The 16,461-nt window shown below is 43.7% G+C and overlaps 1 protein-coding gene across 1 annotated transcript in view; it reads right to left on the bottom strand.

The window, feature by feature from the left end:
- Window positions 1-16,461, bottom strand: part of ADAMTSL2 (ADAMTS like 2) — a 238,272-nt gene that overhangs the window by 67,658 nt on the left and 154,153 nt on the right. The window contains exon 14 of the mRNA XM_085612518.1: window positions 13,522-13,735. Coding sequence (XP_085468644.1) covers window positions 13,522-13,735 — 214 coding nt within the window. The remainder of the gene's footprint in view (window positions 1-13,521; window positions 13,736-16,461) is intronic.

Raw genomic sequence — 16,461 nt, 5'->3', positions numbered from 1 at the left:
ACACCTAGCATTGATTAGTGGAACTGCAGCTTCATGTAAGAAGTTCAATAATTTTGTGCTTGACCAGTGAGGGAATCCTTGTAACCACTTATGGAACCGCACCTTCCTGAAAGAATATGAATGTTTTTGCATTTGACTTGTAAGGGACACGAAGCAACAACTTGCAGAACTGCACCTTACTGAAAGAATGTCAAACCTTTATTAATGTAGCAAAAGTGGATATGTACATTTTTATGTTGGAGCCACACACCCTCAATTTTGGGAAGGACATTTTAAGCAGTTTCATCCATGTGAGTAACAATTCGAGTTATTGCAGCATTAACTCGAATTAACGCAGATACCAGATCTGTCGTTAGCCATCAGCATGAGCTACACGATTTTCTTGACAGCCACAACCCGGACCTCTTGTTCTTAACAGAGACCTGGCTTAAGGCAGACTCCCTCCCCAACGTCTTAGCCGCACTCCCCTCCTCTTATTCCATCATTCGTGCGGATCGCCCGGAGGGTAGGAGAGGTGGCGGAGTAGCCCTGATAACACATACTGACTCCCCCTTTCAAATACTCCCCTCCCCTCCTATCCCCGAGGTAGACTGCCTAATAATTCGTGCTAGCTCTTACTCTACCCCCCTTACTGCTGTTCTTATCTATCGACCCCCGCACACAACTTCCAATTTTGTTTCCTGCCTTCAGGACATCCTCGCCACACTGGTTATTAACAACTCCTCAGTGTTGGTGTTGGGTGACTTCAATTTTTGGCCCAACGATCCCGCCGAAACCCCCCTTTCCAAAGAATTCACCAGCCTCATGACTAGTCTTAACTTTTGTCCCCTCGTTCACAGCCCCACCCATGTTCATGGCCACTCGCTCGACCAGGTTTGGACCCTAAATATCCCCACCACTTCTCCTGTCATCTCCCCCTGTTCTTGGTCGGACCATTTTTCAATCTCCTTCTCCCTCGCGTTAGCCCCAGTGCCTATACCTCTTCTCCCAAAGAACATCTGGGCTAGAAAATGGGGTAAGGCAGACATGCCTTCGTTCTGCTCATCCCTGGCCAATTCCTGCCCTGACCTCTCGGGTCTCGCCGCCCCGGACCAGCTGACTATCATCGATGGCTGGCTGACCCGGGCAGGCGATGATTTTGCTCCCCTGAGACGGGTCACGGTGAAGCGTGCCCATGCTGCCAATCGCTGGTTTACCCCCGATCTCAAGGAGAAGAAATTAGCCGCACGCAGAGCAGAGCGCGCATGGAGAAGAGAATATAGTCCCGCCAAAAAAATCATCTACCTCTCTGTGCTCAAAGTATACAAACAAAGCATACTTGACGCCAAGACCCTGTTCTACTCTAACAGGATACTAGCAGCTGAATCTCAATCTAAAGAGATTTTTGCCACAGTACATGAGCTTGCCTCGTCTAATAGAGCCACGGCCTCGATCCCCCCTTCTCAACCGTTTTGCGACTCCCTCAACGACTTCTTCGTTGATAAGGTCGCAACGATCAAGGCTAATATTTCCCCCCCTTCCCTCACCTTCACTAATCCCTCCCCCCCTGCTATCACTTCCAAACTCACTTCCTTCCCCCCTCTGACCACAGTTACACTTCCTCCCTTGCTCCAAAAGGTAAAGTCAGGCTCCCCCCTAGACTTTGCCCCTGCTCGTATCTTGCGAGAAGTCTTCCTACACTGCCCTACCCCTTCCCTTACACTTTTAAATGACTCACTCAAATCCGGAGTGGTCCCCACTGCCCATAAATTTGCGGCAGTCATTCCCATTCTAAAAAAACCCGGTGCCGACCCTTCATCCCCTTCCAATTACCGTCCCATTTCCCTGTTACCCTACCTGGCCAAGGTTTTGGAGACCCATGTAACCAGCACCCTGAGCACCTATGTGGAAGCCAACCACTGCCTCTCCCCCCGGCAGGCGGGCTTTCGCCCCCTCCACTCGACGGAGAAGGTAGTGATCTCAGTGATGGACAGCCTACGTGAGGGCATTGATACCAACGTCCCCCAGGCCCTCATTCTTTTAGACCTATCCGCCGCATTTGACACGGTGGACCACTCCATCCTCCTCACCCGTGTCAAGGCGGCGGGTATAGAGGGCCTGGCCCTCACCTGGCTTAAGTCCTTCCTGAGTGACAGGGCTCAGGCAGTCCATCTTGCTGGCTTCACCGCTGCCTCTCGTAAGGTGGCATGTGGAGTTCCCCAAGGCTCCTCCCTCTCCCCTCTTTTGTTTAATTTATACATTTACCCCCTCATTTTTATGTTACAGCAGCTCGAGGTCACGGTGTTCAATTACGCCGATGACCTCCAGCTAATTTTTGACCTTTCCCACTCCACTTCCTCTGCTTCAAATGTCCAATCCGTCATGCTGTTCATCCAGGACTGGATGAACTGCAACCACCTCAAACTCAACCCGGACAAGACGGAATTAGTCCTGACCAGAGGTGGTTGCAGTCCCTGGTCCCCCTCCCATTGGCCAACCTCACTTGGTGTTCCCCCGCTCCCAGTTCCTAAGGTCAAGACCCTTGGCATCCTCCTGGATCCCTCACTTTCTGTTCACTCTCAGGTCAATTTAGTTGTTTCCTCCTGTTTTTTTTCCCTTCGAATCATTAGGAAGATTTCTCGTTTTTTTTCTTTACCTGCCCTAAAAATTATAGTGATGGCCATGGTGCTTTCGCGCCTCGATTATGGGAACATCATCTATAATGGCGCTCCAGCCTACGCCACTCGCCGTTTGCAGCTAGTGCAGAATCAGGCTGCCCGCCTGATCCACGGCCTGCCCAAATACCATAGAGCTACTCCCCTACTGCAGGCCTTGCATTGGCTGCCGGTGAAAGAGCGTGCTCTGTTCAAGCTTGGCTGCACTACTTTCCAGGCCAAAACAGGCACTGCCCCGGAATTTATCTGTTCTGCCATCACCCCCTACACACCTGGACGAGAGCTTAGGTCTACTCATCAGGCTTTGTTAACCATTCCCCGCTTCAGCAAAAAAAAGACTGGCGGTACGAAATTCGCAGTGCTTGCTCCCGCATTTTGGAACTCCCTCCCCCCGGAACTCCGTATGTCATCTTCCTACATTGAGTTCCGGAAGGGTCTTAAAACTTTTCTTTTTTCTCGTGCTTACAATGCTTAAATTCCCCTTTGCTCCTGCTTGCTTCTCGCAATCCAACAGCGCCAAGAAACCGCTTGGTAAAAGTGCGCTATAGAAATGTTTTTAAATTCAAATTCAAATTGTGACAGACTTGTTAAGCAGTAGCTTCTGACTTGAGAGGTACATCTTGTAAAGATCTGAAGGGTTGCAGGCTTATTGGAGACTTCACACAGATGTCTAGGAAAAGGACTTGAGTTAAATGTAGCTATGAGAAAGGCCAGACTGATTGGCTTCGCCAATGCTTGTTATACCTCTTCCCTTTGACATGGGAGAAGCTTCTGGAGTTTCCCTCCCTTAACCCCTCCCCAGAAGTATCTGGAATTTCCTGTCTCCCTGCCTTGTCCCAGGATGTTTGGGGGCACAATAGGATAGTGTGAAGTCCTTTATGTGTGCGCTGGGCCAGTGCCTTTGAAGTGCAAGTGTGGTAGGGGACAGCTCCGCCCCCATAAAGTCAGGATGACACACCCTATATTGCCAGACCCTATATTGTGATTTTGTCAGGGAGTAATACACAAATGCCCACTGCAAACTACATCTAGTCATGTGACCTAGGAAACAGGCTGGAGACACCAAAGTGTTAGGACAAGAAAATGCAGACTTTTTAAAAGTGGCAATTTAGGATTATCACTTCATATGTAATTATACCATTAAAAAGTGTTTTAAATTTCAATTATGTAGACACCAAACTTGAAATTCCTACTTGCTCCCATTTGAAAGTTATTATTTATTATATGTAATAAGGTAATCCAATGTTATCCTATGGGAGAGGTAGGGCTTGCAGTAGTGAAAACCAAATGTAAGAGTTTTACAGGACACATGCACTGCACCTTGCCCTATGGGCTGTTTTGTGCCTCACTAAAGGATGACGTATTAAAAAGGAAGTTTTTGACTTGAAAAAAGATTTATCTTGCAAAGTCTAATTGCAGGCCCTGGTGGCATGTACTACCACTCTACTAGAGACTTACAATAAATTAAATGTGCCAATTGAGTGTAAGCCAATTTTACCATGTTTAGAGGAGAAAGCACAAGCAGTTTAGCAGTGGTTAGCAGTGGTAAAGTGTGCAGAGCCCTTAAGCCAACAAAAACAAATTCAGAACAACAAGAAGGGTGAAGGCAAAATGTTTGGGGTGACCTTGTAGAGAGAGGCAGGTCCAACTCCCTATATGACCCCCAGTTACTGGTCCCAAATGGGACCAGTAACTGGAAACTGCTGACTCAGATTTCTTACAATTGGCAATCATATTAAAATTAGGAATGGGAGAAGTTTTAACTTTATCCACAAATCATGTGAAGCCTGGAACTTTGTCCAAGGAGAGATTAAATGCACAAATGGTCAGTTCAACTCAGGATTTCCAACCATTGGATATGCTCTAGGTGGTACATACCATAAGTGTGTCATCTGGCCACACAAAATCATATTACTCAATCACTGATGGCTGGCTGTACCACAACCTTCCATTGGACAGCTCTGGTGATGGTGAAAACAGGGGGTAGTGGGCATTACAAGCTGGTGGCAGCGCCTGTGGGGTTAAGGAGGATAGCTCTGATGTTGTTGGGGATTGGGTTGAGGGCATGCAAGAAGGGATAGCTTTGGGGTAGTGTGAACTAGAGAACCTGGTGTTGATCAGAAATAGTTCTGAAAGGGCAGAACACAGAATATTTAGTGGGATGTAAGTTTGCTTCGGCATGTTGGATAGCGATAAACAGGTGCCAACCCAGCCACTGGTGGCAGCAGGAATGACTTCACAATGCTACAATTGGACAGTAAAGCTTCACTCTTATTTTCCACTCTTATTTTCATTAAACCTATACACTACGTGAAGCTCTAAAGTTAATAAAACAAAATTGGAAGTTATGTCTGTACACTTCACAAGTTCAAGCACCACTACTTAAACTATGAACATACAATTAAAAAAGATGGTGTCATACAATCAATGCCCATAGTACAGGAACATGTTTACCCTCATTAATATTATGTGTATTAATTAATGACATTGTCCATCAACGTTGGTTGGTAAGATGCCACTCATGATCACATTAGTTGCTATGGTAATACAGACATGTTTTAAGTTGGTTCACAAGGGACAGTGCCATGCAAGTTTTTTAGGATATCGACAACAAATACAATTACAAACAATTTACAAGTGAATCATTAATATAATCGGTAGTTATCCTGAAAATTTGGCATGGCTCACTTCCGTCTGCCAAATGTCAGACACCACTGTTGTAAAATGTATTAATTTACAGAGGAACAATGTTGTCTACACTCAGAAGAAACAGTCTACTACAGACACTGCATGGTATCCCAATCTTTATTGCCTTGAATGCTTTTTTGAAAAAAATGCATCTATAAATATTCCATTTATAAGGTAAGTAAATGGCTATTCTCTGACAAAGTGTAAACTTACATGGGAACTAGACAACATGTTGGAACCGCAAGTTAGAATATTTAGCAAATATGTTTTGATGATAATAAAGGATCATGAAAAGTGCCTCCTCTAACATTAACAATTCTAATTGAAATAGAAGCCCCACTAAAAACGAAAACAGTGTGTGGATCATCAAGACTCAGCCGTGGTTGGACTGACCTATAGAGAAATCTTGCAGAGCACAATGGCTGGGCTGATAGCTCAGTGTGTTGGCCATTTGGGGGATGTTTGTGGGCCTGCTTTATGGTCTGCTGGCCCAGTTTTACTGTTTCTGTCCTTGATATTGCCACAAACATTGTCTGCAGCTAGGACAAATGTGCGGGGTGTCCCAAAATTTGCAAAACACCTATACAAAATGTATTTACAAGTTCAAAACCATCACGATGTGCAAATGTGGACCTCTTTTCTAGCTATCTGATTCACTAATGGGGCCACTTTTATTAGGCTTCCAGCGTCTGGTTTTCTTCCCGGTCCGACCCTGGATTCAGCAAGCTGATCATTTGTTATTTTATGATCAAATAGTATAGGGAGAAAACTCACATAACATATTATTAATTAATACACTGTAGTCATGATTTTTTATTATTCAATGCTTCATAACCCCAAAGGGGCACCAAAGTACTTTCAGTGGACTCTAAGTCTGCTACTTCATAGATTTTCCCTGGTCGCAAAGGCATAGTCAGTAGAGCAGCCTGTGTAGGAAGTGTTTTAGTGTTGTGTGCGATGGCCAGCAGGATGAGCTAATCATGTCACTACACATACAAAGCTGCACGTATGCATAGGATACAGAAGAGAGATAGTTTGTGTAGGAGACTAGCTGTGATTGTTGGGTGGATACAAACTTGAATTATCTGTTCCTAAATTTCAGATAGTCTTGGATGTCTCTTATCTTTCCCGTGAAAAAGTTTCAAAAGTTTACAGCCTGTATGGAGAAAGAGATTCCACTGATGCATGCATGACTTCCTATGGAGCAAGAAATACCCATCTAAAGAGCAGGGCTCTATTTTGCAATTATCTTTGAAGTTTGACTTGAAGGAAGGTTCAGTGCTGTAGATGTCCCTGTGGGCCTAGGAGTCAATCAATCAATCAATCAATCAAACATTTGTAGAGCACACTACATACCCGTGAGGGTCTCAAGGCACGGGGGAGCACTACTGATCGAACAGCCAGGTCTTGAGTAGCCTCCTGAAGGTCAGCAGGTCTTGGGTCTGTTGTAGGCTCAGTGGGAGGGTGTTCCAGGTCTTGGCGGTGAGGTGGGAGAAGGCAATAGGCCATTGGTAGGTGGTGAAGTGCTTGGAGGGCTAGGGTGGTGTGGTCAAGCAGGGAGTGATGTAGTCATTGTCTGTCAGCTGCATCTTGGAGTAGGAGTGTGTTGTTCCTAGTTAGAGTCTGTGTGTGTAATCTAAGTGAGACACGGATGAAGTGATGGTACTCTGGAGCTTGAGTGGGAAATTTGGGTGTCAGAAGGTGCATCAAAAGTTCACATTGGGTAACTTGGAGCTTTTTGTGATTTGGGTCACTTGAAGGAGCAGGAACAGAAACAGAAACAGGCTGAAGTTCACAATTATCGCCTGCTTACCATTTCAAAAGAGGCCATCAACGAAGGTATACACAAATGGTGTGGCTGGTAGTTATTCCATTCTCTGTAGTAGAGGATATCTGTGTTGAGTGAGCTGAGTTTCAGTTCCTCAACATCCTCTGGCCAGGAGCTTGCCAGCAAAGCTCTGAAGCTAAAGCATTGAGGTTTGGATTTTCCGGGTACAGGGCGATCTGAGTGTAATTATCATAATTCTAGCTAGTTAAGTTGAAGGAACTGTTGAGGTTTAGTACCAGGCTAAGATGAGCATTGAATGACAGTAGAGGAATGATCAAGCCTTGAATTACACCAGAGTTGGCAAAGAAAAGAGCTGAAGACAAAGGTAGAAGAGGAGCGGTGCTTGATCTTTTGGAGAGGTGGGAGGTGATCCAGTTTAGGATGGGTTCCTGGAGGACCGCTTCCTCTGCCTCAGTAGGTGGTATGAACTGTATCAAAGCAGCAGAGAGCTCCATTACAAGGCTAATGATTCTATTTCTGCCAACAGCGGTCCTGATGTAAGACTGTGTCACTATCTCTGTTACGATGGAAGCCAGTTTGGTGGTCGTAGATCTGAATCAAGATTGTGCTTTCAAACAGTTGGCTTGGGTCTCCTGGATTAAATGTATTCTTCTTGATAATTGGCCTGATGTGTGAGGTCCAGAGGTTGGTGGCTGCTGTTATGGAATTGTTGCTCAAGGTTCTTGCTGGGTTGGTGGTGCTTGTGGTAAGTGGGGTGCTAGGGTAGTAAGTAGAATGTGATGAGGGCAGGGGTCTGAGACCCAGCTGAGCAGTTGCCCTTGATAATTCTTTTAACTTGCAAGTGGAGAGTTTGCCAAAGGATGATCAGGGCTGTTGCGTGAGTTCAGAAGTTGTTATTCTGCACTTGCTCTGAGGAGGTGGGTTGCAGGGTGCCCCGCTTTTAAAGTATTATTCTATGATCTTGTTTTTCCATTGAGGTGGCGTAATACATGGCGGTGTAACGGTATTATAAAATTGTCCCACTTCTGTTTGTACTACAAGTGAGCTGTGAAGTCAGACTTTGCACCTAATAAGTAACATCATTAGCCATCTGTAAAAATGTGTCACAAGCAAGTAGTGACATCATAATCGCCCATCTGACACAGGGCCCAATACACATGTGGATCTCGCTCTCTACTCCAGTCTCTTTAAGATTGAAAGTGAGAGGACAGAAAAGTTTCAGCAATTAAAGCATTTCAAAATAAGAAAGTGTTGACAACACAATTGTCTCACGTGAGGGATGCTCTGCTGAAAAAATGCTCAAGTGCATGAACTCAATGGTCTTTGTTTAATAAATAATGTTAGTTTCACTTAGACACCTTTATTTTCAAGCCAATCTGCCTGGTGTGTTCACTACTGTACGAAAGCACGTCTTTTGATGTGAACCCCTCCAATTATATGAACAAGGTTTTCTTGGCATTTTGACTCTAACCACTTGGAGACTGCTAAAAGAACAGATGATGGATGGAATGCTGAACCAATCAAACATTGACCCTCAGTCACAGATCTGGGTTAAATCCATCGGTTGTTTTCAAGCCACTTGGAAGCTGCTACCAATCTTTCTGGTTCGTATGCTCTGGGCCCTAAACAGTATTAAAATGAACAAACCCCAGTTGGCATATTTCACTTGTAAGAAAGACCATAGTACAAAGGAACATTGAATGCACCAGTATCATAAGAGGTAATGTTCAATTTAGGCTACAATGTGCATTTACATTTCCCACATTTGTGGCAGTCTTCAGGTTTCCCACTGCAGCACCGAACTACTGTGCCGGAAGAGCACCATGTCAAAAGGCATATGTGTGGCATGTGGAAAAATCGCATGTATGCACTGGCAAGTACTCCTTATTGGTGCCTTGAACCCCAAAAGTCCTGTATGCATAAAGCACCAAAGTAGAGTGTGCTTAATATTTAGTCTGGTACGTCCCTTTAGCAACAGACTACAAGGTTTTTTCTCAATGTATAGTAAAAGTACGATTGTGAATAGATCATATTTTTTAAACTTTATTGTGGGAAAAGGCTCAAGTAACCATTAGTACATGATTGGAATATTTATCAAAAATCTAATTCATTGCTGAAGATAGATTATTTGGTAAATAAACACCAAATGTTACCAATCTAGTTTAAAAAAAAACTGATCTACTGGCTGAGAATCTGGCACTTGGCACTTTGTCTTACCAACAAAGCTCTCCACAACTCTAGCTCCGACCATCTCAAACAATCCCTAGTGTGGTATGTACCCAGCAGAGACATGCGATCCAAAAGATCCATGATGGTAACCTGGCCCAGATTCAAAAGACTCGAATGTGGGGGTAGTTGCTTTACCTCAGAAAACTCTAAACTCTGGAATAGTCTACCTATAAACATTAGAGCGGCTCCCACTCTGTTAACATTTAGAAAACTGCTGAAAACATGACTTTTTAACTAGTATCCTTATAACTCCGTTTTTAATGCTGAATCAGCGTTAAGATACCCCTGGGTATTTGTGCGCCTTAAAAATGTATTAACATAAGATAACTTAATAAAATCAGTTCTGCTCAGCTATTTCTTCCATATAGTGGCAGTACTCAGTAGCGAGATAAGGTATTGCTAAGTACTCAGTAGCGAGATAAGGTATTGCTCCAGCGGAAAGTAAAGATCCTCCTGTGAGAGACAATAGGACTGGGCCTACGGGCATTAAGGGTGGGAGGAGTTTTGCATGTTAACTGTCATAGGAATGTCAGAGAGGGGTTTGTACAGGGACAATTGATGGACCCGAGAAAGAAATAGCTGAAACCTTCCTGAATATAATTTTTATTTCAAACAATGTTATTCTGTTAGGGAGCCTTTGAAGCTGCTCTGTTCTATTTGCACTAATTATTTTATGAATAATCCCTGATTATTCCCAATGAGTTTCTATTTTAGATGTTATGGGTCAAATCACAGTAAGAGAGGACTACATGAATACTACTTTATGTACTCAAAATGCCTTTGTGAATAGACTCCACTGTCACCAGCTACAAAAAAGTTAGAAGAAAAGAAAACACATACTCTTGGGCTTGGTTACAGACCCAATTCAAGAACCGAAATTGAACATATCAAGGCCTCAAAAGCCCTGAGGGGATCAAACCTAATTTTGGCCTACAGCACGGTTGCTTCTGTGAGTTCGATTGACAAAGATGCCAGCTACATGTTCACAGAAGCAAAGACGCAATCAAAAATGTTTTATTTGGGATCCTCTCTACTGCCACCTTTGGGAACAGAGATGAGTGCTGCACACTGAGTCTCTAGTGAGTTGTGGTGGTCAAGAAACCTCTCACCTAGTAGTGCTGTGGCTGGAGTGCACATCCTTGAGCTCCAGTAATGAGCAGCGGGCCATGTTCCTGAGGCATCACACTGATTAGACAGTTTTTAAACGGGATAGATTTGGAACCTACATTACCGAAATCTAGTCCTATCAGCACACTGTGGGCTTATCTTCCTACCCCGGGCTTCAAGGGTCTGTGAGGCAAGAACTTGTTTTCTTTCTCAAGTTTCCACCCTTTTCCATCCCCAAGCCCCACAGCAGCAAATAGCAGGATATTAACGGCCCATAAGGTGGATAAGGTCTCATCCCACTTGACATCATTTAAACACCTAATAACTAGAACTTTAAAAAGCAGATGGAGAATAAAATGGCAATAAATTGAATTGAATGCAATCTCATAAGTGTAATATTGTGTCCCAGATGAAGTGGAGTAATATGATACGTTTGTTTCAGCCCCATGCCCCGCTCAGGTACAATTGATAACATAACAGGTGTGTCCAGATGCTTGGAACACAGGCAGAGTGTAGCTACTGCCCCAGGGGACCCAAAGTGGTGAAGGGTCATGCTGAGCTGGATCTTTGATTTTTCTTGCACTGGGTAGAAAGGGAGAAGTGTGACCCCAAACGTATGATCTATTGCTTATGACTTGACATCACAGTAAGCAATATCAGTTTGGTCTTTTATCCACTTTGACATCACTGAGGAGACTACATTGGAGGAGACATCAGTAAAATTCATAAAATTGAAATAAAAATCATAATTTAACAAATAACTGTATCCTAATGCACTGTTTAGGGGATACACCCTACGTTAATCTCACTGGAAAGGAAAGCGATCCTCAAGTCACCCTAAACTGCTATTTGTATTCAATTGTCCACTGCATTATTACAATTGCCAGATAGATGCATCCCTTATGCAATACTGGCCCAGGAAAGCTCACAGAGACGCAGTGGAGGAAAAGTATGTAGCACAAAAGATATGAGCATCAAACAGATGTGGACAAGGCATAGAAGAAAATACAAGAGTGTGACCTCATTAAATGAAGGCGATATATGCAGTATTTAAAATATGAGAAGTGATGAACAACCGTTTTGTTTTGCTCCACAGTGTTAAACTATAATACTGTTCTTGTTAGCCTGCGATCACTATAAAAAATTTAATGGTAATGGTTGTCTAATGTCGTAATATTCGACATTTGCAGCTTTAACCTACTATTACTGGAATTAGAACCAAAATCTTGCATGTTACACACAGATACCTTCCGCAGGCACTCAACCTCCTGGGCTACCTCATAGGGACTGGAAACTGCTACCTGAAGATACAAGATTCTTTAATACCCATGCTCAGCACACTGATTTATAGAAGAGATTTTAAATTAAGCTCTTTTTAGATAACACACATAACCAAATGAATAGATAGATTTGATGATCTGCCAGAATCTTCTTTAGTTTTTATATCATATGTACCCTTCCCTCATCGACACTCCTTCAGATTCCACAGAACCTGCTGATGCAACTCTGACCAAGACTTACTAATAACTAGGCCTGGGCGAAGCACTACGCTACGCTCGCGTAGTTTGCGAAGTTCGCGCTACTTCGCGCTACGCGAACTGCACGTAGCACAGTGCGAACACGCGTAGCGTAGTGTTGCGTAGTGCTGCGGTCATTTTTTGCTTGCTCGCGGTCCTCAACGTCAAGTTGGCGACCGCGAGCAAGCAAAATGACATCCTGGCGAGACTTTTTCCTTGTTCGCGATCGCGAGCATGGAAAATAAACCTCCCGGCGAGATTCCCAACGCGAGAAGGTCAGGTTTCTCATTGCGAGGGGTCGCGTATGCTCGCGACCGCTCGCGATGAGAAACTACCAGTTCGCGTTGAGAAAGCTGCAGCTCGAGTAAAAATCTACTCGAGCAGCAGAAAACTACAGCTCGCACTGTGCAAGATGCCATTTTCAATGATTGCACAGTGCCGGTTGCTTGTCCGCACTGTGCAATCATTGAAAACAACATCTTGCACAGTGCGAACATGTTACTTCGCAGTTCGCGAAGTGCTACGCGTAGCTCGCGTAGTGCGAACTTCACTTTGCGTAGCTTCGCGAAGTGCTACTTCGCGAACTACGCCCACCCTTACTAATAACTTGCATGGAGCTGGTAGAATTATACAGCATCTGGGAGTCTCTTCTTGTCACCTTACCTGCTCTCCTCTTTTCTTCTCCCATTCCGTCTCACCGCCTTCCCTCTCTTACTTTACTGCATCGAACTGAATGATTTTGGCTTTGTGCAGGTGGGAAGCGCATTTATTCAGACTGGGGTTGCATGCATTATGCTAGAAAGGGAAGCTGGCTGGTGGAAAGATAGATGCAGAGTGTGTGAGGCAGCAAGAAGGTGGAGAGTGCCATATAAGAAAAAAAACTGGAACGGGGCTGTGACCTTTAAAAGAAGGGGCTTCTGAATGACTATCTGAGATCTGACTGAGCGAGTCAAGCAAGTGATCATGGCTTACATTTGTGGGATACAAGGGTAGAGGGGTCTCCCCTATGCAATGTAGAGAATGGGATAAACCCTGGTTTGGGAAAAACCTATTTGTGGGTGATTCTGTTAAAGTCAATGGGATTACGGAGATTGGCCTAAGGTGAGACTTTACCCAGTCTACACCCCAGTGTGACTCGCCTGATATAAGTTTGAAAACTTTAACTCAACCTAAGTACAGTGTTATTAACATTTTAGTAAACACCCCATCATTTTAGGAACCTTGGCTTTATAGATACAGATTTGTTACCCCTAGGCTCAGTTTCTGGGTACATTTCCCATGACCATATTTGGTAGTGGAATCTCTACCAAGTTATGTACAATGGTGTTTCGCCACCAAAGCAGTTCCTCCTACAGCAGATTCAGACCTGCATTTGATGGCTTTTTCTCCGCTCCCATGGTAGGAGGGATTCCAGGCGAAATGAGATAGGAACATTTTACTGTCCAAACATAAAATCATGTGATTAGTCAAATACACAGATGAAAGAGATCATGCTGGAAATAAAGCCTAGTTCAAAGGGAGTAATGGCAGGACTAACCTCCGACCACTCCGACATTTCCCACTGTGGCCCACAGGCTGGGTTAGTGCAGGTTTTGCGCTCATCTGGCTTGGTTATGTCTGCCGCCTCACAGAGGTCACTGTACACTGAGCTGTCAAACCCAGGCGAGATCATCTTCCAGCAACGGACAATGCGCAACTGATACCCCTCACCACAAGTCCGGGAGCACTCACTCCAGCTGCTGGTCTCCCACCTGCAAGATCCACAAGGGAGAGAAAATACACACTGAAACCTGAGGCAAAGAACAACTTGTAGCCACCACATGTATTTACACAGTGCCTAATACTTATTGGTTAGCTTGTTTAGAGGTGTACGATGTTTTGGCAGGTACGGCAACAGAGGCATAGGGAGAATCCTCTAGCGGTAACTATACCTTGGGCAAAACTGCACTCCCACTGCTTTTTGGAGTATTAGGTACAATCACTTTTCTCAAAAGCAGGTCTTTAGTCCTAAGACTTTAGCTCTTTTGTGTCATCATTTAGAAAGAGAAGCCGATTCTTTGGTCGCATAGAGTAATTTATACTGATTTTGCAAAGGTACATCTTGTCCAAAGATTCTGCAATACAGAACACTTTTTTAAAAGACTGTGATCATTTTAGGTCTGGATCTACAATGCAGTTGTCTGAAGACCCATTGTTATCATTTACTTAAAATATACATAGAGGGGTATGTACTTCTGCGCAGAAGAATATTTCTATTTTACCACATTGTGTTGTGAGTTTGGTGTATCATTCCACTTACGGGAGTGCTAACATTAAAAATGCACAAGGAACTATTTTACAACACAGATGAAACAGTGAATCATAACATATTACATTTTTTTCAACATAAATGTTTTGTGTACAGAAAGCAATAGGATCTTTTTTGTTTTTGGGATTTGCCTGCACCACACTTTTTTTTTAATGTTACAGTCAGGACAACAAAACACAAGCCAAACAGCTTGGCTTTGCCAGTGTTTGCCACGTTCTACTTATTGCCTCTGCAACAAAAATGCCTTCTGGGGAAGTGTACAAGACACAAGTCAGAGATGATGCTTGTGTTCCCATTTCATCAAGGGAACACTTAGTATAGTGGGTCTAGGGCCAATGGTCCTTAGGGGTCATACTCTTATTGTGGCTCTAATTTAATATGCAATCAGTGGACATTGGAGCCACCAGGCCCCATGGAATCCCCGATACACCACTTGGTTCCATCATCATTGATCAATCACCTCTGGATCGCTTTCTATATTAAATTTGTAGTGCCCTTTTCAAAAGTGCCTTAAGAGGGAACCCATACCATTTATGCTACATCTGGAGCCTCGACCCAGATTCATAAACCACTCAGCACATCCTCTTTATTACTGTACAGCCACCCATGCACTACGCGTTCCAGCAATACTAGTCCTCGCATACCCTTTCTAGGGATTGTCACAGTGGGATACAGCCCCTAGAATCCAGCAACTCGAGTACAGTCCACTGAGCCCAGTGAAATCAAAACACAACGAGGGGCAAATCTATCAAGGTGCAAGACTGTGCTGCCTGAACTTAATGCCCCACTGAATAGAGCCGTGACCAGCAGAATTACTTTTAAAACTGGAAAACGTTTGTGTTCAGTTAAAGGTCAGGCTTAGAACAATTGAAATCATCAAGGTCAGGCTTAGAACAATTGAAATCATCAAGGTCAGGCTTAGAACAATTGAAATCATCAAAGTCAGGCTTAGAACAATTGAAATCATCAAGTATTTGTACAATGAGGACATCTCAGGGTTCACCCCTTGTTCCATCCTTAACTCCTCAACCACCTGCTGTTTGTAGTGGAGGCCATGATACTCACGACCCAAGGTAGAAATGGCAATGCAAGGGGTAAAAAATGTCAAGCTATGGGTAGCAGGTGTGATCATTTACTTCCATTAACTAACATCAATGCTTTGCTAAGCAGATTCAGACACATCAAAGTAAATTCCTCCATCACCGACACATATTTTATGAGATCATTTAGAGCTATACAACCCCCACCCCCCTCCCCTAAACAAATGAATACTCTTCCAAACACAATGATTCCCATACAAAGGGTATTTTACTCTGGGTACATCTGAGACAAGAGTTTAAATAATGGCACCCCAGGACATCCTCCATGTTTGGCATACTCATTGTACTGGTTTCAAGAATGAAGCATTTGTGTCATCCTCACACATGTGGCAAACCTGGCATTATATTCCCATGCTACGAAAGCTGGAAACATCAAATTATGACAACTCTGGACATCCCATCTATCCTCTACACCAATGCCACACATGGGGTATCCGTCTGACATATCACCCACCTCAGAGGTACCTCTTGCCACTTGTATTACGACTTGTATTGGTGTAGAGATGCAACACCCAGTAATTCTCCACATCTGGGTAATTCTCGGCAGGACCAACACAACATACGGGTAATCCTCCCCACAAATGCTAGTTTTCCAATTTCGCTACTTATATTGTCACAAAGTGGGCATTCTGACTATCATCCACAAGTATTCAATATCAGCTTTGGCATTTTATTCTTGACATATTCACATCTCACCAGGGATTCCCATATCCCCCCAAAATACTTCTTTCTAAACTGAAAGTTTATCCTTAACCTCAGAGTATGCCATCATTTGAGTATCACACATGGGTATTGGAGCAAGTGCTTGCACTGAAGCTTGGAATGGAATATGACAAAAGACAGATAAATAGAGTATGATTTTGGTATATCCTTATGTAAGATTAATGTCATAATTTTGCATTGTGATTCAAACCCGGACAGCAATATAATAAGCACACAATAATTACGGGTGATTTATTTGAAACGTATGCAAGATCAAACAAGGTTCGGTGAGTATTTAAGGCTTCATGCGAAAACTATTTCAATCACTGGTGATTACCCCAGTGCGGCAGACAGAATAGTGCATATA

The sequence above is a fragment of the Triturus cristatus genome, chromosome 1_2 (genome assembly GCF_964204655.1).
Source record: "Triturus cristatus chromosome 1_2, aTriCri1.1, whole genome shotgun sequence".
Taxonomy (NCBI): Eukaryota; Metazoa; Chordata; class Amphibia; order Caudata; family Salamandridae; genus Triturus; species Triturus cristatus.
Note: the sequence above shows the minus strand (reverse complement) of the source record. Positions and strands in the feature narration are given on the sequence as shown.